The 23852-nt window shown below is 37.4% G+C and overlaps 1 protein-coding gene across 1 annotated transcript in view; it reads right to left on the reverse strand.

Moving 5' to 3' along the window:
• unc80 (unc80, NALCN channel complex subunit) overlaps positions 1 to 23852 on the reverse strand; it is a 1117323-nt gene that overhangs the window by 518691 nt on the left and 574780 nt on the right. The window contains exon 20 of the mRNA XM_067137759.2: positions 20314 to 20552. Coding sequence (XP_066993860.2) covers positions 20314 to 20552 — 239 coding nt within the window. The remainder of the gene's footprint in view (positions 1 to 20313; positions 20553 to 23852) is intronic.

Genomic DNA, 23852 nt, shown 5'->3' on the forward strand with positions numbered 1-23852 from the left:
GTCTCGGTATGTCGTAAGTTAGTAGTAGTTATGTAAGAAGTTATTAAATTTCCGATCAATTATGTCTTATGCATTGTTACCGTACCACATATAATCACAGAGATATTCATGAATTTGGTTTTTGTTACTAAGTCCATATCAGCGCTGAATCACGAGAAAATGGGTAAACAGAATTTAGTGAAAATAGGTATGTAACGTCTGAGAATAAGAAACTACAGTCTACAATATAAATAATTTTGTAAGATGCCCTAATATCACAGAATCGAAAGGAAACTAATGTGAAGGCCTGCAATATAGGAAGCTCATAAACTTCATCAACAATAACATTACATTCACCCTTGTTTGTTGTGATGTGCTTTTTGTCTTCTGTTTCCACTCATCCCTGATGGATAGGATTACTGTTGCGTACCAAGGTTTTTTTTTTAAATTTGCTTTACGTCACACCGACTCAGGTAGGTCTTATGGCGACGATGGGATAGAAAAGGAATAGGGGTGTGAAGGAAGTGGCCTAGGCTTTAATTAAGGTACAGCCTGGTGTGACTGGTGTGAAAATGGGAAACCACGGAATACCATCTTCAGGGATGCCGGCAGTGGGGTTCGAATCAAATATCTCCTGGATGCAAGCTCACAGCTCCGAGCCTCTAAGCACATGGCCAACTCGCCTGGTCGTACCGAGTGTAACAGCCTGCCTGTATATTGGCGGGAAGTAGCTGGGGGGTTAGATAACTTTCTTCATTATCATGCCATTCCTCTGGTTCATACATTTTCTGATATTACTGGTTCGTAACACACTGGTTCATCATAGCATTTGAGCTATTCTATCCCTACTCTGAGGCACTGACTGGAATGAGTAGTGTGCATAATTAACGGAATAATGACAGAGGAGTGTTCACGGCAGTCTGTGACCTGGTTGCTCTGGAACTTTAGACTGTTAGATCGGCACCGTAGTACTGTTCGTTGAAAGTGAGAAAGTGTGCGGTTTTTCATTTGATCGAGTATTTTATATGATAACATTGCTTTCAATCGCTCCAGTCCTACTGATGTTTTTGTAATCACCTATGTTGAATTCAGTTAGGAAAACCATCAAGTCAGTCTTTCTGAGAATCCCGTAGCGAAGCATGGGTACATCAGCTAGTACTTTGTAAAGAAAGGTATGAAAGCAAAGGAAATTCATGCCGACTTTCAGAACACACTGGGGGACTCTGCTCCTTCATTTTCAACTGTTGCCAAGTGGACCAGCGAGTTTAAATTTGGTCGGGAGAGCTTGGATGATGATCCGCGTAGTGGACGGCCAAAAAGTGTTACGACCCCAGAATTTATCACAAAAGTGCATTAAATAGTCATGGAGGATCGTCGACTGAAAGTGCAGAAGATTGCTGAAGCTGTAGGGATGTCTTCTGAATGGGTATATTTTATTTTAATCAAAGAATTGGGTATGAAAAAATTATGCGCAAGATGGGTGCCGCGGCTCTTGGCATTGAACAATAAACGCACCAGATTGGAAATGTCCAAACAAAGTCTGGCCCGTTTTCAGTTCAACCGACAAGATTTTTTGCGCCGGTTTATGACTACAGATGAAACTTGGGTCCACTACTAAACCCCAGAGACAAAACAGCAGTCAAAGCAGTGGAAACATGCTGATTCACTACCACCAATGAAAGCAAAGACAGTGCGTTCGGCCGGAAAGGTCATGGCCTCAGTTTTCTGAGATGCAAAAGGCATTCTGCTGATAGATTTTCTACAAGGGAAGAACTGACAGCCGAATTGGAGAAGTATTTTGCAGGCCTGGAGGAATCTCATTTTCGAGATGAGATCAAGGCATTGGAACATCGCTGGACCAAATGCATTAGTCTACAGGGAGACTATGTTGAAAAATAAAAGCAGTTCCACTGAGGTAAGATACTTAATTCTAGTACATTCTGAGAACTTTTCAAAGCACCTACGTATGATATCAATCACATCGGAGTCACCAATGTGGGTGGCTAATTAATGACGTGATTGTTGACTTACACGTACACACATTAAATACAACACTTTTGTAGGAGGCGATTTTGCTCTTGTCATTGCTGTAGCCGCTGTTGTAATTGCTCCATACCGAAGGCGGACATTGGCACGTGAAAAGCACCGACTTTATGGTAGAAAACTGTATTGTATGATATCAATCACATCGGGGTCACCAATGTGGGTGGCTAATTAATGACATGAGTGTTGACTTACAGGTACACACATTAAACACAACATTAATATTAGACAAGGTTTACTGCTTTATTATTAGGAGTACAGGAATGTGCAGTTTGTTTACCCTCTTGAATCTTGTTGTCACTGTCAGTCTTAGTATGGAAGTAAAATTATCTATTGTGTTTCTGTTGCCTAGCGACCGTCATGGAGATTCCTTGCACTTCCTTAGTGCTGTCACCTGACGCACATTTTTGGCTGTGGAACTCTAGCGCTGTTGTGATGTCACCACACCATCTTTTTTCAACTCGTCCTCGTGACCTTTTGCCATAAACCTTTCCTTGGATAATTAATTTTTCCAGGTTGTCATCCTTTCTCCTCATATTATAGCCAAAGATTTTCAGGATTATCTAGTACACAACTTGGCATAGACTTCCTTGCATTCCAACTACCTGGATGACAAACTCATTTGTTTGCGTGGTTGTCTATGGTATTTGCAACATCCTTCTCAAGCACTACATTTCAAAGGCATTGATTTGGTTTCTATCTTTAGCTTTTATAGACTATACATGAAGATCGAGAAGAAAAGTGAGTAAATTAGTCTTTTCTTCATATCCAAACTAATTGCTCTATCTTGCCAGATATTCTTTAATTTGACCATAGCTAAAAGTTCCAGCAAGATGTGATATGTAATTTCCTTTTCTCAACTACCAGTATCCTCTATTACTGAACCCAGATAAGTAAACTGCTAAGGTGCTGTGGTAGCTGAATCGCTGTACCTTTGTTGACGATCTTAGTTTTGTTTCACTCCAATTAATCTCCATACTAAGACTGTGACTTTCACGCTGGACACAATCCATTATCTCAGCAACTCTTGTACACTGCTGGCTATACGAGTGGTGTCATCTGAAAAACGTAAGATTATTGATTCCCTTCCCACCAATCGAGAATCCTCCTTCCCAGTTGTCTAGAGAATGTCTCATTATATGGTCACCATAGGCACTAAACAGCTGAGGTGATAAGATGCATCCTTGTCTCATACCTTTACAAACTTTGAAAGCTGAAATTCTCCATCTACTCTTACTTTGGCAAAATTGTTACTGTAGAAGGCTCTCATAAGTGAAATGAGATGGAATTCCCATTTCCCCTAGAACACACCACAGTTTTGTCCACTAAACATATTCAAAGGCCTTTCGACAGACAACGAAGCATAAAAACAAGGGAATGTTGAATTCTCATCCCTCCTCAATGTTCTAATGAATATTTAGAATCTGTTTCCTTGTTCTTCTTCCCTTGACAAAGCCAGCCTGTTCTGACGGGAGCTGGTAATGAAAGGCTTCAGACATTTGTTTATGATATGCAGCAAGATTGCCATCTTGTGGCCATACATAACCATCCCATACATTGCTGCAGATCAAGTACATTAAACATATTTCCTCTTCTCCCATTTCCTCAATCATTTCCCCACAGATGTCATCACTTCCTGATGATTTAAGGTTTTTTGGGTGTTTAAATGCTTCTTCTACTTGTCTCCACAGTACTGAATGCTCCAGTTCTGAGTCAGACTGATTAGAAATGTAGCTATTGCTGGTAGTCTCATCTGCATATAGATTTTCATAGTACCTTTTCCACCATTCAATGGCCAGTTGTTTCTCTCCAGTCATAAATGAGGGGTTCGGGTGTAAAACATGGTAAGTGACAATTCTGGCAATATTGAGATATCGAACGTAAAACATGGTATCTGACCTTCTGGTTTGAAAGAAGCGGTTAGTTTTTTGGTATCTCAACACATGGTAGCAGTATACAGACTTATTTTTCCTGGTAACTCCAAACCAGTGCATGTAAAACATATGTGAGACAAAATGGCTGCTAGCAGGAAGTGGGAGTTTGACAGGGAAAAGGAAGTGTGCGTTGTTGCAATGCATGAACAGCTTCTAGGAGTGATTAAGACTGTCATATTTCTGGTAAGGACCCAGCCTATCAAACAGAGGAAAATGGAAATGAACACTACACTGTTAATATCCAAAATGAGGTAAGAAGATTTTATAACCTCACTTTTCCCGCTTGCAAGTATATGTGGGTATCTACTGCAGTTACCATGTTGTACACACACTGGGGTATCTACTGTAAATACCATGTTATTCTTGCACAGTGTGACCATATTACATTCCAAAAAAGGAGGATAGATTGCATAAAATTTTGTGCAAGTTTGAAATTAAGGTTTTTATTGTGAAAACAAATACTTTAATTATAAATTTGTTGTTTATAAATGTTTAATTTATTTTTCTGTGATGATCCTGTCACTGATGACATGGACGCTAGAGGAGAAAGATGTGGGAGAAAAAAGAAACGGGTTTGAATCAGCTACAAAAAAGTTGAGAAGATCGCAACAAAGGTTCACCTTACCAGCACAAATGAGGAAAGAAGCAAGAGATGAAAAGTCGTCAACCAGGTCCTGGCTGTAATTACAAAAAAGCATGCCTTCAGATATTCAGTGAAGACGGCAGAAGGGACATTTTTTCAGAACTTTCTGCATATGAGAAATTATAATTTTCAGATGTACTCTTCCAGTTCTACGCAAGAGACCGCAAGCAGATAGTAGTGCTTATATGTGTATACCGCATGATATCTACCATTTTCAGTGTTTTGTACTGGTTGATATTGGTGTTTTTCAAAGAGTAAAAAAATATTTTGTGTATGATATTACTAGCATTACCTTATGCAAACTTCAATTAAACCGTAAGACAAATATTAAATTGCTGCCTGTTCTAAATGTGTAGTTATATTTTTGTAAATGTTTGCCTTCCAAAGCACTAAAATGTCAGTTACCATGTTTTACATCCAAACCCCTCAAATATCAAGGTCAAAAGTGAAAATAATAGTTTGGGACTCCATTTAAATAATTTTGTTTGAGTCATCAGTCCATAGACTGATTTGATACAGCTCTCCATGCCACGCTATCCTGTGCTAACCTTTTTATTCCTACGTAACTATTGCATCCTACATCTGCTCAAATCTGCTTCTCATATTGATACCTTGAAGCTTTTACAACCTTAGGTCTCAAAATCAGCAAAACGAAGACAGTTGGCTTGGTGATGAGTAGAAACTCTCCAACTGTTCATCTAAGAACTGGAGATGAGGAGATGGATATTGTAGACAATTTCCAGTATTAGCTAATCTTCTGTCATCAGACAATACCATACACCAAGAGATTAGCAACAGAATACAGAAAGCTTTCAAATTCTATCACGCTGTACGTCAAATACTTTGGGATGAAACATTTCCGTTAGTTTCCAAGATATATCTAGTACCTATATTGACGTATGGCCTGGAAGCAGCAACAGTTAGTGGACCAACAAAGAGTCTTCTTCAGGCAACAGAAATGAATACAAAAAATGGATAAAATAAGGAATGTGGATATCCAGCAACAGCTTGGATTGGAAAGCAGCTTGCTGGAGACTCTAGAAGTGAAGAGATTGCAATGGTATAGTCACATGAAAAGAATGGACCCTCTCAAGACTCCTCAAACATACTTTGACCACAATGTTCCTGGGAAGAGACCAAGAGGAAGACCTTGTGATGTTTGGGAAAAACAAATATTGAAGGACCTTGAAATTAGAGATGTGAACTGGCGTCGCATATGTGAGCAGCATCTGTGTATGGATAGGACAAACTGGAGGAGGCTCGTACACTACTGCACCCGGCTTGCTGGAGCGAAGAAATGATGACGATGATGACAAAACTGTAATGGAAAGAAATTGATTAGGCTCCAGTTCTACTCCAGCATAATTGAATTTCTGAGTGCTGAATGGTTTCAGAATAGACAAAATATTATCACGAATATTCCTGTGTGTGGCATTAAACTTTTGTCAGGTAAATTATAAAGATGGTGCATTGCATGTAGCTCTCCACAACAGAGGAAGAGGTCACGAACAGTGAGCGTCAAGTGCAATAAAGGTCTGCATACTAAATGTGCAGCTCTTCGTACATGCCATAAATAAACAAAATATATAAATGAGCAGCTCTTCGTAAGTGCCATAAATAAACAAAATATATTTAAAGTTAGTCCTATTTCAACAGAACACACAGATTTTTTTATAAAGTTGGATTAGGCTTAAATATTTTTTATTGTCTTTATAGTTCCTATTAGCACTAGTGATAAGTGTTAGTGTAAATACTGGTATACAACCATACCTGTAAGTGCTTCAACAGTTGTCTCAATCTTTGGACAACAATATTATATATCTGGTGATAAGTCATCATCTCAACAATGTTCTATGAGTAAATTTATTTCGTCATTTTTCTTATTTTTACTAGTGACATACTATATTTTGAATTTGTATTTTCATTGTTTTCTATTCTCGTTCAGAGTATTTACATTATAGAATTCTGTTTAGAAATAAATTTTCTATCATTACGTAAATGCCGGTCCCCGCGGGACAAGTGTAACGAGACTGCCTCTCACCCAGATATCATAGGTTTGATTCCTGGCCAGGTCAAGGACTTTTACCTGGGCCTGAGGGTTGGTTTGAGGTCCATTCAGTCTATGTGACCCTAAGTGATTGCAATTGAGGAGATATCTGAGGGTGAGAGGGCGACCCCAGTCTGGAAAACCAAGAATAATGACCGAGAGGATTCGTCTCGCTGACCATGCATCACCTTCTAAACTGTAGGTCTTCAGACTAAGCAGCAGTCGCTTGGTAGGCCAAGGCCCATCAGGGCTTTAGCACCATAGATTTTTAATTACATATATTCTGTTGTATTGTAAAGTGTCTTTTTTTTCCAAATAGATACTGGAAACGAAAATGAGAAGAAAAAAAGGTTTTTCCTAAAAATAAAAAGTATAATATAAATTATTTTTTATTTTCCTCAATAACTCAGAATTGTTTTTTATACTGTGTAGTCCACACATAGAAAATTTCTTGTCAGTATTTGCTGTATATCAATACATATACGCAGATTTTATCAGTGACCGCAAGAAATAAATTTCATAATAAATCCGTATAGTCAGCCTCACCAAAAAATAAGGTCTTTATGATTGAGTGGCTCTACCTTTGCAATACAGTAACTTACAATATTCATTTTTATTTTTTTACTTTATTTTCAGAAAAGGGACATATTTTGTCTCTTCTATTGTGAGACATCTTCAGCCTAAGCTATTATGGTAAAACACATGATAATCTTAAAACTAAAAAACGATATATATTAAAATGTTGAAGAGTCAATCTGTCACATGTAAACACAGATTTTTAAAAAACCACAGTTCGTGTATGTTAAAAGTCTCACTGAGTTTTTAATGTACAAAATGAAATTAAAAAGCTGATCATAACATGCTAAAATTGGAGTTCAATCTTGAAATATGTCGATGTGATCTCATGTTGGAAGACTTGAGTATGTGAATATCCAATAAAACAGGGCTTGTTTTTAGATGGAATAACTCAATGCTGAATTATGTGGCCAGACAATTCAATCCATATATTATTTGGAAGGTCTAACAAGTAAAAAAAGAAGAAAAAAGTTAAGAGACTTGTACGAAATGCATAAATAAATGAAGTGTTTTACGGCGTCTGAGTACTTACTTCTCCGCCCTGTTTGTCTCTCTCTCTTGTCCGGCCGGCTCATGTGTGGCTCCATGTGGGACTGTTGTTTGCTGTTAATTGTAAGCTAGGGGCAGCATGTTCCAGAGCAGGGGTGAGGGGAGTGGTAGTGGGCGGAGTCGAGTGGAGGGGGAACAGATGAATTAAAAGCGTTAGAATTGTTCGTATTCTGAAATTTTAAAAATAATTTCTTCAAAAAGGATGTTATAAGTTTTGGAGATTTCATTTTGGTTACTGTTCGGGTTAATTCTTTGATCAATGTTAATAAAAATATTTTCATATGTGTTGAGAAGAGCTCCTATATTAATTACTTTTAGGATGGAAAGATCTTGTTCAATGTCGGAAAATGAATGGTTATAATTGGTTGTAATAGACTGATATAACTTGAAAACAATATTCTTTAACACATAGGTAAATAATGCCAATATCGAGCTTGAATTTTGATGATGATTATTATTATGACTTGTGAGGTGTGGCTATGAAGTGTTTACATCCATTTATCTCCCCCCCCCCCATGGCACTACAGCCTTTGAAGGGCCTTGGCCTACCAAGCGACTGCTGCTCAGCCTGAAGGCCTGCAGATTACGAGGTGTTGTGTGGTCAGCACGACGAATCCTCTCGGCAGTTATTCTTGGCTTTCTCTACCAGGACATCCATTTATTAGTATTATTATTATTTATGTAGTTAGGTACGGACAATCATATTATTTGTGAGGTTATGTCATGAAATATGTGCTGTACAGATATTAATATGAGTTGAGTCAATGTAAGAATCCATAATTAATAGTATATCATTTATTATTACCTGTATATATGATGTATAATCCACTACAGTATTGTGCAACACACCGTAATATCCACAATGTATGACTAGAACTATAACCTTCCTTACATTGTAACTATGCTATCGAACACTCGAGAATTTACGAGATGATAGGTTGTGACATATCCTTCTAGAAGTCTGGCCAGGCAACATATATAAGGAGGCGGTCTTGATGGTGGAGAGGAGTTATTGTTTAACAGGAGTTGTTTCTGTGAGCTCGTGTTGTGCTTCTTACGATATGTTACTGTAACAGTCAAATGTTCTTCAAGATGGCAGTCGCATTCTTCTTATTCTCTGTAGTCGTGTTTTGTTTATGATGGCAGTTATTATGTTATGTGTGTATAATGTGAAAATAAGTTGTAAAGTTGTGTATCTTTGTGGATACATCATAGTCCGAAATGTGACTACTCATGGCTGAGAATTTACCATATTTTTTGGCATTAATATGTTCTAAATAACGAATAGAAAAGCTGCATCCTGTTTGCCCGATATAGCTGGCGGGACAGCGGGTACAATTCAATTTATAGACTCCTGAAGTAGAGAATTTAGATCTGGTATTGATTTTCTGATGATTGAAAAACAAAAAAGAATTAAAAGCTATATTAAAGTTCTGTCTTTTAAAAAGATTTGTGATATGATATATCTTATCATTATTGTAAGTAAATGTGATGTAATTCTCTCTTTTGTTCATAACTGGTTCTCTCGTAAGAGTGGTCACAGGCTTATTTCTGATTTTATTGATGATTTTGTCAATAAATGATTTATTGAAACCATTCTTAATAACTAGACTATAGATCATGTTCATTTCCTTCTTTAGATTGCTAGCCGATGAGGGAATACCAAAGGCTCTATGATCAAACTAAAGAAAATCACTCTTTTTTGGGCTTCGAGGTGAAAAGAATCCCATCTTACAGTAATATCTGTTTGTGTGGGTTTGTGTATAATGGGGTTGTAGTATGAGATTTGTAGGAAATTTGGCAAAAATCAATGGAATTTTTGATAGGATTCTTATTAAAAAGTCTATAGTGTTTCTTTAAAAATCGTGTATAAATTTGGATATTTTGTAGGTAGGACTATTCCTGTAATTAATAATTGATCTTATAGGAATACCATTTTTGTGGATTTTGGGCAAGGCTTTTGCTAATGGGATACTTGGATTCATGCTAATTAACTTCCGAGCTTTATGGTCACTCAGGATGAACAAGGTGTTTTTTAGGATTTGTTTTAAGTCTCTTTGGACTTTGTTAGTAGGGTTTTTTTATCTTAGAGAACGAGTGTCTAAAAAAATTTCAATTTTTTCACTGTAGTCTTGTTTGTGCATAATGACCGTGGTATTCCCTTTGTAGGCTTTAGTAACTTTTAGATTGTTTTCTTTAATTTTTAGTTTGAGATTCCGTATAGCTCTTTTAGGAATTTGGGGAGTTTTTGAGTTACTGTATATGAATTATGAGAAGTGGTTGGACAATTTTTTACATATTTAGTCTCTTCTTGTTTTTCCAGAGGTAATTCAGAACAGTAAAATTTTGGACCTCTTTCCAATATATTAGTTTCAATGTTGTCAAAATGTAAGTCTGTTAAATTTTTGACAGAAGGATCAAATTCATGTTCGATACTCGAAACTTTATAGTCATGAACTTTTTGAAAGTAGTTACTATTGGATTTTTTACTGTGTAAGAGTCATTCTAATTTCTTATCTAGTGTATCTTGTTTCTTGGAAAGGATGTTCTGGATTCTGATATTAGTATATCTTTGAAAGGAGCCCCGTTCTATCAGGATTAGCATTGAAGCAGCACTCAGATGCATGTCATAAAGCTGGGAGTTCAGCAATGATTTTTTTCTTATATAGGAATTTTAATTTCATTCTTTAGCCATGTAGCATTGGTTTTTGATTGGATTTTTGTTGCCGATATGTTAGTTTGTGTTTGTTTTTCAAAAAGTTCAGAAACTAAGGGGCAAGGTCATTGATTAAGCATTTTTTAAGAAATATCAAGTCTTTACAAATTTTCAAAATCGTAGTCTTAATATTCAGATATGAGTTGGCTACCTTATATGGCTGGTTGGCATGGCTACCGCAAGAAATAAATTTAATAATAAATTTGTATTGTCAGCCTCAACAAAAAAATAAGGTCTTAATAATCGAGTGACTCCGCCTTTACATACAGTACAATATTCTTTATTTTACACTTTATTTTGAAAATAAAGCTAGTATGGTAAAACACATGACAATTTTAATACTAAAAACAATGACATATTAAAATGTTGAAGAGTCATTTTGTACATTAAAAACTCAATGGGACTTTCAGCATTCAATAATTGGCCTTAAGACATACACAAACTGTGGTTGTTTTTTAAATCTGTGTTTACATGTGAAATATTGAGTCACCTTGACTTTTCAACATTTTAATATAGTCATTGTTTTTAGTATTAAGATTATCATGTGTTTTACCATAATAGCTTAGGCTAAAGATGCCTCACAATAGAAAAGACGAAACATTTCTTAAAATAAAGTAAAAAATAAAAGAATATTGTACTGTATTGTAAAGGTGGAGTCACTCAATCATTAAGACCTTATTCCTTGTTTTATCAGTGAATAAAACTGTCTTGTTTTTACTAGTGACATATACCGTATTTCACGGCATAATCGTCGCCACCGCGTAATCGTCGCATCCTTTATTTTCAATACAAAAATCGGACTTTAAACCTTTAATTACATAATCGTCGCACGTCCAAATTTTGTTCACTAATCTGGTTAAAAGGTAAATGGAACTGCAACCTAAGTTGCACATGAATGCGCAATTTAAATACGTGTATGGTTTATGGGCAATTTGGCAACACAGTCACGTTTGCGACATGTTGCACAACGTATAAATAAATAATACCGGTATATGTACGACGCATGGCTTACCGGTAGACTATCGGTAGTTTGACAACGTGGTCGCGAGACAGTGTACTATTTATTCACCACCTACATATTATGCTTACCGGTAGGCTATCGGCAGTTTGACAACGTGGTCGCGAGACAGTGTACTATTTATTCACCACCTACTGTACATATTAGGAGTTCCCATTTGAAATACGTAAGGCTGTAAGTTATCGCTTATCGGCAACGTCGCCAGGAAATACCGGCGAGGTAGGTTGAATGGACCTCGAACCAGCCCTCAGATACAGGTAAAATTCCCTGACCCGGCCGTGAATTGAACCCGAGGCCTCCGTGTAAGAGGCAAGCACGCTACCCCTACACCATGGGGCCGGCTCCTGTGTTATTGCGCACGAAGTGAAATCCAAGACGATAACGCAGATTTCCACGGAATTATTCAGCCGAATTATTTACGATGTCTCAGTTGTCATCGCTAGATTCTTATCTTACTACCACGTCTTAAGTGTCCGGGCATGGGATGAAAACTTTTATCCAAGCAGTCAAGATAATTATTATCCAATGCTATTACAGTTTTATTTTATAAACTCGTCAGTAATGTAATGTAAAATCATCAATAACTGGGAAGAAATATTAACCTAATTACCGTATGTTTAAAAGAAATTGAAAAAAATGAATGTTTGTTACTGACGTCTCGGAATACAGTCAACTAGAGGCGGAAAACTATCGATAGTGCTATCGATAGTTATCGATAGCGATCACTATCGTCTGGCATCGATAGTCAGTTGCCTACTATCGATAGTCAACGACAGTTTTCTTTTTCGTCATTGGCTTATTTTTCACGCTAACAGAAATTGTGCAGCTGTTTGCAGTTAACTGGTGAAGAGTTTGTTCCAATTCATAGGTGTGCATTTAAGAATCTCTGTGTACCTGCGACTTCAGTGCCGGCAGACATACTATTTAGCATTTTGGAAGGTTGGATTCTCCATACAACCTAACCTTAGTTGACTTGATGCCAATACGGGACAAAAAATATGATTGATATATTATCAGAGATTTTATGTATGCACATTTTAGGTCAAAGAAATCATGAAAGCAACTGAAAACTCTCCTGCCATCTGCTGAGACTGCTGTAAAACATTTTTCCAAATATATTACAATACCTGAGAAAATGTCGGGCGATCGCAAAACGAACACTGCAGCAGAACGAGAATTTCTCGGGTGGTCAATGAAGAGATTTATGAGTAATTCCGATTTGAATTTCAGAAATTACATAGCATGAAATAGTTGTGCTTTCTACTGATTTTTTGTGTATTGTGTTCAATAAATGTTCTATTTTCAGGCATAATGATATTATTCGTTTCACTTTTTGAAAACTATCGATTACAATCGATAGTAGAGCTCATAATATCGGAAAATATCGATGGCGATTACTATCGATAGTTTGCCGCCTCTACAGTCAACTATACAGTAGATCTACACCGCGCTAGCTAGAGCTCCGGTTTGCGAGCTTTGCGCAAGCGCAGTAGTGTGTCGCAACCAACGAGCTAAACCAAATACTTTATTAAAGTATTTGGCTAAACTGATAAATTGTTGCATGCTTCCTTGCTGCCTAACAGTATTGGCTGCTCTGGAATGGACAGATCACAGATGCATTTATTTGTTTCAGATTTACATGATTATTGTAGACATGTGTGTGTGAGAATTTAAGTTTTTAATTTGTGTTTTGGGTGTTTGCAGAAATAATTTGTTTTAATAGTGAACAAATACGGAAAGTCATTTATATCGCAAAACATTAACGTGTGAAGCATTTATAAGCGATTATGGGTAAATATAGAAACTATTCTGCGGGCTTCAAGCTAAGCGTAATTGCCTTCGCTGAACAGCACGGGAACAGAGCTGCAGAAAAAAAAAATTCTGTGAGTGAAAAGTTGGTGCGTGACTGGCGGAAAGTAAAAAACAAGCTAAAAAGCACAAACCCTTCTAGACGCGCGTTTAGAGGGCCTAAAACAGGGAAGTTTCCTATAATTGACGAAGAACTGTTTAGGTACGTCAGTGAAATACGTAACAATGGCCGCAGTGTATCATATGAAATGTTACAAATTAAGAGACAGGAGGTAGCGCGCAAACACAACATACCGGTAACTCAGTTTAAGGCGACTCGTGGGTGGATTAAGGGGTTCATGCGACGACACAATCTGTCAGTGCGAAGGAGAACAACACTAAGCCAAAAGTTGCCTGCTGATTACACGGACAAGATTGTAAATTTTCACCGATTTGTCATACGTTTGCGCAAGGAAACTTCGTACTTGCTTTCTCAAATCGGTAATGCCGATCAGACTCCAATCTTTTTTGATATGCCTCGCAACAGCACTATTGCGCTAAAAGGATCACGGAGTGTATTAATGAAAACCAGCGGTAGTGAGAAGTTGCGATGCACGGCAATGCTAGCCATTACAGCTGACGGGAGAAAGTTGCCGCCTTACATCATTTTCAAGAGGAAAACGATGCCTAAGAATATACAGTTTCCCCGTGGAATTCATGTACGAGTGCAACCAAAGGGTTGGATGGACGTAGAACTCATGCTGGACTGGGTTAAAACTGTGTGGAATAGAAGACCTGGTGCACTACTAAAACAACCAGCTCTGCTTGTTTTAGATAGTTTCCGAGGTCACCTCGTGAACAAAGTGAAGCAAATTCTCACTACAAATAAGACACGACAGATAGTCATTCCTGGTGGCCTAACATATGCTTTGCAGCCACTAGACGTATGTGTTAATACACCCTTTAAAGACCACTTACGTCGATTTTACAACGAGTGGATGATGAGCGGCGATCAGCAATTGACGTCCGCCGGAAATATCAGGCGTCCACCCTTGGACTTGTTATGCTCGTGGGTGAAGAAGAGTTGGGATCTTATACCACCTGAACTAGTCTCCAAGAGCTTCAAAAGGACTGGGATTTCGAATGCACTAGACGGTTCCGAAGATGACGCAGTGTGGCAGGGAGACGAAGAATCTGATACTGGTATTAACAGAGGCGAGGACGGCGCATCAGATAGCGAAACCTGCGATAGCAACACCGAAGATTTGGAATAAATTGCGTACCGGTAAGTCCGCATTTCACAACAAAGCGATAATTTTTTGCAAGTGTAATATTTTAACTTTAATACTCAAATTAATGACAAATTAACTTAATACGATCATTTTTATTTTCAGGTTGGAAAAACGTTCGCCGAATTGTTGCGAAAAATTATGAATTTTGTTTTAGACTATTTTAATTATTTTGATGTATAAACACGAGTATTACGTGCATCTTAAATTTGTATCAAATACAATTTAGTTATAAATACATTTTTTGAGTAATACAAATACTGGTATTAAATATTCATCGTATAATGGTCGCACCCTACAATTTTTTTTCGAAAATTTTGGTTAAAAAGTGCGACGATTATGCCGTGAAATACGGTATTTGAATTTTTATTTTTATTCTTTTATTTTTCTCACTCAGAGTAATTGTTTTATAGAATTATATTTAGAAATACTGTCTAATCATCATGTATATCCTTTTGTATCATAAATGATTTTTTCAAGTAGATATTGAGAGAGAAGGTGAGAAAATGTGTTTTCTCTTTAAAAAAATGTTATCAACAACTATAATATCAACAATAGATGATTCTTTATATCACTGTGAATCAGTTGTTTATTCTATGTAGTCGACACGTAGAAAATGTCCTGCCGGTATTTGCCATACACCGGTAGATATACGCGAATTTTAAAATACATGTATTTCCACTAAAAATGGCCTGGCACTTTACAGTAGTAGAGTGGTGTGGGAGCTCTGGCCTCTTCCAGCTGATGGTGAGCTGCTGACCAGATCAGCTCCTGGCTCCAAGACGGTTAATACACATTACATGTTTTATAGAAATAATACCAACAGTAATGCTGTAAGGTACTGTCATTTACTTCTTCCAGTAACCCAGAATTGTACTCTGGGCACAACTATCCCTGGTAGCATGGCAAATAATGTCAAACAATTTCAGTTCAATCTCAGTTCAATACGGGGAAATGAAGTTCTTAACTTTGAACTTCGTAACTTTGTCATTTCAGGTGATTTTTTTAGACCCTCATTATTATATTCCAGATTATCATTAGTTTCTGAACAGGGCTAAACTTAACAGTTAGATAACTGTAGATCACTGTTAGTCTCCTCTAAACTAGCAATGACACCCACCTCACAGGGGGCTCATAAAGTTAGTAGTTTACCTTTATTAATGATCGAAATTGAGAGCTTGGTTATGTGACTTTTACCAGTGGTTGTCACGAATAATTTTGTTAGGCTCCACATTTCTTTGACCATCCATGGGCTAATTATAGGCAAAATTTATTAGAAACTTCAGAATTTGGTAAACATTATACTGAGCACTAAACTCAATTAAGTTACTGGGAAGAGAAAAGGAACTGTATGATTTAATATTTGTTTTTCAGGCTAAGGAGACTGTAACTTTTTTGTTCTTCTTTCTGCAATGATTTGTGGATTTGACATGAGTAATGTAAATTTTTTGTCAGTAAACATGTAAGGTTTATTTTTGTTGCTTTGTAGCTTGCTAACTGAAGTGAGGGTTTTGTTTTGTTTTGATATTATATAAAATGGTAATTTGTTTAAGAAATGAACAGCCGTATGATAGGGCCTGTAGGATGAGGGGCTGGTTAGCTCCCATTTCCATGTTATTAGTGACGATATCAAACGAAGGGGGGGAGCAATCCCAGCATGGACATGTGGAAAGAATTGAAGAGAAGAAGCCTCTCACTTTAGAGGTCTTGATGCAAGCTGTAACTCTTCACTGTGGTCTTTTGAATGAGAAGTTGGATATTAACAAAGAGAAGTTAACCCAGAAACGTGACTAGTTTAATATTTTGTTAGGAAGAAGGCTACAGTGTTGGTGACCTTAGTAAATGGAAAAGATAGAAAGGCCAGACCAGGTACAGGAAGCACAAGGAGCACTTTGATTCTTGCCTAATGTTGAATGGTTCAGTGCTGAAGCATTGGCTGGCTGAAACAAAATTAAAGATACAAAATCAGAGGTACACCAGATATCAGAGAAATGAGAAGTGGAAGAGGAGACTGTTTGAATCGAGCCACAAGTGGAAATATCAGAAGCTACTGGGAGTATTGAAGTGGATCTTGAGGAGATTGATATGGTAAAGCTGGAGGCAAGTATTATACCTAGCGAGACAGCAAGCAATGAGAGTGACAGACCTGCCCAAGCAAGAGGGGAGAAGCAGCCGAGATTTGAGACCAGTCAGGAAGATATCAGTATGGGAGCTCAAGGGGTCAGACATGAGGTGTTTAAGAAAGCCAAGTTTATGCCATGGCAAAGAGAGCAGGCGTCCAGTCCAGGCTACCTGAAGAGGAAGATTGGTGAGGAGGTTGAGCTGGTCAACTTGGATAGTGAAGAAAGTCCACCTAAGCAATGCAGCCAGGGGACGAACGTAAGTTCTAGGACACAGGTGAAACAGTGCACCATGCGAGTGAGCTATGTAGGACCATGTTGAGAGTCGAAGTGGAGATCCAGAGGAGAAGGGAAAGATGGTGGCACATTAGAAATATGAAGTGGCTATCAGTATGGTACATCCTACAGCACCAGGAATAACGATACTTTTATGGGAAGAAGAAGAAGAAGAAGAAGAAGAAGAAGAAGAAGAAGAAGAAGAAGAAGAAGAAGAAGAAGAAGAAGAAGGAAGAGGACGAAAGCTTCGAACCCAATACTCAGAGAAGCACAGACAGGGGCACAACACTAAACACCCATGTCCCAATCCATGGTCCCGGAGGATGCATGTTCAACGAGCAGAACTAATGATGTACCATGGTCTGGAATAAACTGTACAGTATATAACTTTTCATCATAGCTAGTTGACTAAGGCAAAGAGAGAAGAGACTAATTTGAAGCTGCAACACATACTTGCTGATGAGAGGGAAGAAGAGGATGAAGGAGAGGCTGAATAAGATGTTGAAGGAGACAACGACAAAGTGGTAGATAACAGGGAAGAGGAAATCCAGGTCATTGATCCACCATTAGAAGCAGAGCAATGCCCTGGATGCGGGAGACCAGATAGCGAAGTCCAAGGAGTCTTTGACTTCAACCACCGGAAGCAGAGAGAGTGAGGAAATCAAGAAGTCTAGATAATATTTGCTGGTGGAAGTCAGGCGCAGGGATAGCATAGACAGTGTGTGTGTGAGGTGCAAGTAGATACTCAGCCTGCTTTCACTTCTCGTAATTACTTGTCTATTTTGCACAAACTTCGATAGAGATAAATATGTGCTCCCTCATGGGACTACATAGCAGGAAAGAACTATCGTCTTCGTGGAGTTAACTCGCATGGTGTTGGCCATTCCACATCATGGAAATAGCTGGTCAGCCTAGCGGAGGCTAGCCAACAGGGACATAGACAACTTCTGGGAGTGCCAGGTTCGACAGTTCAAGTGCATGCCGGGCCGTATGGAGCAATTTCATTCAAGTGTTTTTCGTGTGTGTATTTAACATGTATCTCGTAAATATGAATATTGCAATAATTCATCCTGTTGGTATGGATTTCAGCACCATAGTCTGCTAAACTGAACAGCGGTGCACACTCCTCGTCCGATTAGCACACCGAAGATCAAAGATATCCTGCTGTTGTGATTATGTAGATTTGCTATCATATCAATGGAGGAGACACATTTCTGTAATTATGATGATGTTATGAAAGTAGCTTCTCGGCTCACAATTTAAATTTAGTTAAGACAAAGGAACATGTAATATGTAAATACTTGGATCAAGCAGTAATTATAGCTTAGATGTTTATATTTGATTGGATTTGCTTTGTGTGTTTGCTCTTGATCTATTTGTTCATATCATCTGAAGTGAGATTTAGAGTCAGTTTGGTCAGTTTGTTTCTTGTAGGGTCACACACTTACTTGCAAGGCCGTGCTGGCCAGTCTACATTGTTAGAATTAAGGTATTTTCTTGTATGAATCCAGAGGTGCATGAGTGCCAGCAAATTTAAATATTTATTCTGCGTGTGGCAGGTCACCCATGCCCACGTAAAACAATCTAAAACCCTTGTGCTGGGATTTCACCCAATGGCTTAATGATCTTAATACTGAAGGTTAAATAAGAACAGTAAATGTGGACTGTATTAACATTGAATTATGAGATTTTAAATGTCATATTGCCGATGGGTTGCCTAAAATTTGCTTAAACTGTAAACCTGGTTCCTAAATAATCATATGAATAACTGTCCATTAAACTTGAGGTCTGCTGATGCCACCAAAATACTACATTTGGATTTCATAAAACTAAAATTAAAAACTAATAAAACCAATGATTCTAAATGTTTTCGGGAACTGATTAATAATAATCATGTATTGGCAACTGAGTAAAGTCTATGGAGGTGTAATAATAATAATAATAATAATAATAATAATAATAATAATAATAATAATAATAATACAATAATATCTAAGGCATGTAGGTGTAATGGTGAAAATACTGGAATTCTGCAATGTGAAAAATAATAATTATTATTATTATTATTATTATTATTATTATTATTATTATTATTATTATTATTATTATTATTATCATCATCATCTTTCAGATCATTTAGTCTCATTCCTAAGTACTTCTATACTAAACAGTATTTTTCTGGGAGCTTAACTTTTTATGCCTGTTAATGTATTTCAGGCCATATTGCTGGTGAGACCTAGAGTTTACAGTTCACAATGTCTTCTGGTATGGGGTTACATTTGTTACTTTCATTGACCTCTCTCAGGCTCATGATACGTAAATGACTGTTATGAGAGATGTTAGTAGAGCCATTCTTTATGAAGCCAGTCCCTGTGTTATGAATAGTGTAAAAATATCGCTTAAAGGGTCGGTTGATGTGCAAGCATTTTGGTGGGCTTGGCAGACTGATAAGTCATAGTAACTTCTGGAGAGGAAAGTAATGGGAAACTACCTCTTTTATTTCCCTAGTATGCCTCATCAGTGATGCCTAGACCATCTACACCATCTGATGGTGGATCTATTGAGGATCAAATCAGCCTCTAGGTTGAATACCTAACATACACAATGTACTTGCTACTGACATACAACCACAGCAACCAAAGTAGTGTTAGAAACATTTTTCTCCTTGGTAAAAACCAAACCTAAAGAACATATAAACTTTAATTATAGATGAATAGTAGTGCTAGCATGATTAGAATATTCTCTGACAGTCTCGCTAATACAACCTAGCAAATGAAGGGGGAAAGAAATGCAGTTTAGCAGAGAAGTGCTCACAGGGAAGAATCATGCTGGGAAGTTACAACAATTGCAGAAGGTGCTATGGTAAATGGAAGAAATTAGAAATGAGATACATGACAGAACAAGGAAGACAGTGAAAGCAACAAGCTTGTTAAAATAAAGTAAGAGCAGTTATATATACACCAGACTGATTTGATGGAATTAAAATAGGAAAATATTATGGCTCTTCCTGTCAGCAAAAGTGATGAAATCTGATGTTGAAACATAGCATACAAAAGCATATGGGGTTTTCCTCTACAAACTTTAAAGAAAGGCAGGTCAATCCCATTAGAAAAGAATTAAGTTAACTTTGTAATTACCAGCTCTCTCTTCTTCTTACCTCTGAACACTTCACCAATACCGGTGCAACCTAGGCATAAATAACATGTTACTGTTTGGATAGGAAAACAGAAATAGTTGGACATGCAAGTGTCATGCTAGTAGATATTCTTCCTGTTGTGTCAGAATAATAGAATAAGATACACTTAATATGCTTGGTGTTTATGGGATTTACTTACTTAGAGGAGACAGAAGAGAACTGGGATCTACACAGAATCCAACATATGCATGGAAAAACTCCAAGAGCTCAGGTATAGATTGATGACGAACCATCTCTCTAAGAAAACGGGAAAACTGACGTGGACTTGCTCGATGTAGTTTTGTCAAAATAGACTGGCCTTGAGACCTGAGGAAGTCAGCTGGAGGGCCTCTTTGGCCATCTCCACAACCATGGGGGCAGCCTAGGTGTTTCAGAACTCTGCGAAAATATGAAAACATTAATATAATCTTCAGAAGACTTTCAAGAACATAATTATTATACATATCAATAAAGTTCTGTTTCCATGATGATTTGTTTTGTTATTTTGCACTAACACAAATCCTTTGTTAATGATGCTGGAATAGGCAAGAACTAGGACTAAAGAGGTACCAAAAGTGGTGTTAATTAAAGCACAGACCACTATTTGCCTGATATGGAAATGGGAAAACAAAGAAAACTACTTTCAGGTTTAGGGTTCAGACGTTCTAAATACAAGTTTACAGCTACACAGCAATTGCACAACCAACTTGCTTGGTTTTCCAAGATGATTAACAGATCTCTCACCAAATAAATACTCATTCCTTATAGTTTTACTTCATTAAGTAATAAATAAAAATAAAAAACTAACAAGAGCATAGTAAATAAACAGAAAACAGGTGCCAATGAATAATATACAGTAGAAGTCCTTTATAGCGAGAATTCATAACGGCAAAAAATTCACTCGCTATAGCGGATTGTCCTTATATCCGATTTTTCGTAAAAAGCTGGGAGACCCCATATCCGGAAAATGAGAAGGCGTATGTCCAATTTCACTCTGAAAAATTCAGTAGTATCACTCCAGTGGCTTCCGTGGCAAACGTTTTAGGTTTCTTATTCAAACAGCATTATCTAACCTAACTTAACCTACATATTTCAAGCACCAGTAGAGTAATGATAAACTTTTTGCTATAAATTTACATGCGAATAGCCTTTCCAAAATTTACCAGACACGAGAATATACAGTGAAACCTCCTTAGTGGATTTCCTCATTAAGATGATTTGTCGTTTAGCATGTCATAAATTCGAAGTCTCGATTCACGTCGTATTAAATCTATATAAAAATACCTCACTTATCGCGTCACAAATTTTCACTGTTACCGCTTGGTATGATCACATTTTTCCTAGCCCAGAAAATGTTAACTGTCATCCCTTGTGAAAGGAACGAGATTTCCAACACAGATTAGAGCACCCACAACAGGAGGCCGGTCGGAGAAAGTTGCATGAAAATGAGAACTGGCCTTGAATTCCTAAACTTTAGTGGGCAAGCAAGTTGTTAGCCTCAGGAAAGTTCAATTTGGTCTCTGGTTTTCATTGACATTGCTGAATAACCCAGAAAGCCCGTTTGTGCTTGTATTTCACATTCCATTCAGAAGTTAGAAATGTATTCTGCATTGAGTGATACAGTGAAGGGTAGCAAATATTTTTCGCATGATAGCCTACATGGAAATTCTAAGTTTCCATGGAGGGAATTAGATATTTTTTCCACCAATAGAGCATGTCAAAAAACAATCAGATGTAAGGCTTTTCAGGCGTTTGCTCTATTAACCAGCGTTTTGTCTTAGGTCTGACACTAGACTCATCAGAGTGGGATGTGTCAGACCCTACCCACTGACGCTGGGGTGTATGCAGGTGAACTTATCAGAAGCCCATTATTCCATTGTGGAGATTTATCTCCCATATGCAGTTATCAGACTGTGCTTCTTATAATGGGCTTCTGATAAGTTCACCTGCATACACCCCAGCATCAGTGGGTAGGGTCTGACACATCCCACTCTGATGAGTCTAGTGTCAGACCTAAGACGAAACGCTGGTTAATAGAGCAAACGCCTGTAAAGCCTTACATCTGATTGTCTTTTGACATGCTCTATTGGTGGAAAAAATATCTAATTCCCTCCAGGGGAACTTAAAATTTCCATTCGGAATTGCTAAGTGGGCAATAATTCCATTGTGGCACTGTGCCTCTTATAATGGGCTTCTGATAAGTTCACCTGCATACATCCCAGCGTCAGTGGGTAGGGTCTGACACATCCCACTCTGATGAGTCTAGTGTCAGACCTACGACGAAACGTTGGTTAATAGAGCAAACGCCTGTAAAGCCTTACATCTGATTGTTTTTTTGATAGCCTACATACAGATTAGTAACATAATCGTGTGAAGATGACTAGTGTGGTGCATATTTATGTAGGCCAGTTATGAATACTTGAAAAAAGTGTTGTTGCTTATCAATGAAGACAAAATTTAAATGCAAGAAGTGGACAGGCATCTGCATCTTTCAACGGTGGTGCATATGTTAAAACTCGTACCTTCAAGTTTCGACTCGAATTGATCCAAGTGTTGTCGCATTCGAGATGATGGTCGAAGTAATCCTCTCGCACATGACCCGGTTTAACCACCAAATAATTCATGGTCGAAGAGTATGAACAGGAAACAATGTTTAATAACCCACTGGTACGAAATATAAGGCTTTAGCTGAAATTTATTTTACAAAGAGTGTGATCTGCAAATAATGTGTTGCTACTTTTATGTGCTCCAGCGCAAATGTTTTTTATATTTGTTGTCTGGTGTTTTACATGCCTTTTAATACACTGTTGTTATTTAATAAGCCCCAGCAGAAAAGGTTTTCTTATTTCTCTCATATTTTTCGCACCTTTTAACTCTTTCCGGTCTAACTGCAAGCATAGCTCACAGCGGCCGAAATTACGTTCAGGCTGTGCTGCGGGCATAGCCCGTAGTAAGGTTTGACAATTCACTAAAAATCGAGAACGAGCTATGCACGCATTCTGGTGTTTACATCGAGCTTCTTCAAGTATTAGTTATGAGAGTATTTAAAAATATGGCAGTATTATATGTCTAAGTCAGAGAATTTATGATATTTTCGATCAGTATGCATCAGTAGATGTTGTCACACAGTGAGCTCTAAGACACAGCTTCTCGTGGCAAACATGTGCTTGACGAAAGTGATATTTTCGATATATTATGATATATTATAAGTTTATGTGCAAATGAACATATTATTTACATATGAATTCAAAATAACTTCTTATATTTCATTATGATTGGAGTTTGTTTTATGGCCTAGCGCATGTTCCCGTGTATTTCATACTTGCGTGAATACGTAAGATTGTCTACATATTACTGAAGTTGTCTGTTTAGAAGACTGTATTTTCTCTTTCTCAGAAGCCTTTTGTAGTAAATGGAACAATAGTATTATATGTGAGTAACTTTTGATAAAATTTATCAATTAAAATAAAATTTCGTAAGAGCTCCCATTTTCATTATTGTAATTATTACTATTGAATACTATTTTTATATTGTACTCATTACTGTTGTTGTTTTGTAATTGCAATGCACATTTTATATCAGTAAAATTGGGTAAATATAGCAGTATTTCAGAAAACTGTACTTGCTTAGTTATCCATCAGACCTTTCCTCCAATCACAAAACATGTTATAATATATAAACAATTTTAAAATATCATGT

This window comes from Anabrus simplex, chromosome 1 (assembly GCF_040414725.1).
Source record: "Anabrus simplex isolate iqAnaSimp1 chromosome 1, ASM4041472v1, whole genome shotgun sequence".
Taxonomy (NCBI): Eukaryota; Metazoa; Arthropoda; class Insecta; order Orthoptera; family Tettigoniidae; genus Anabrus; species Anabrus simplex.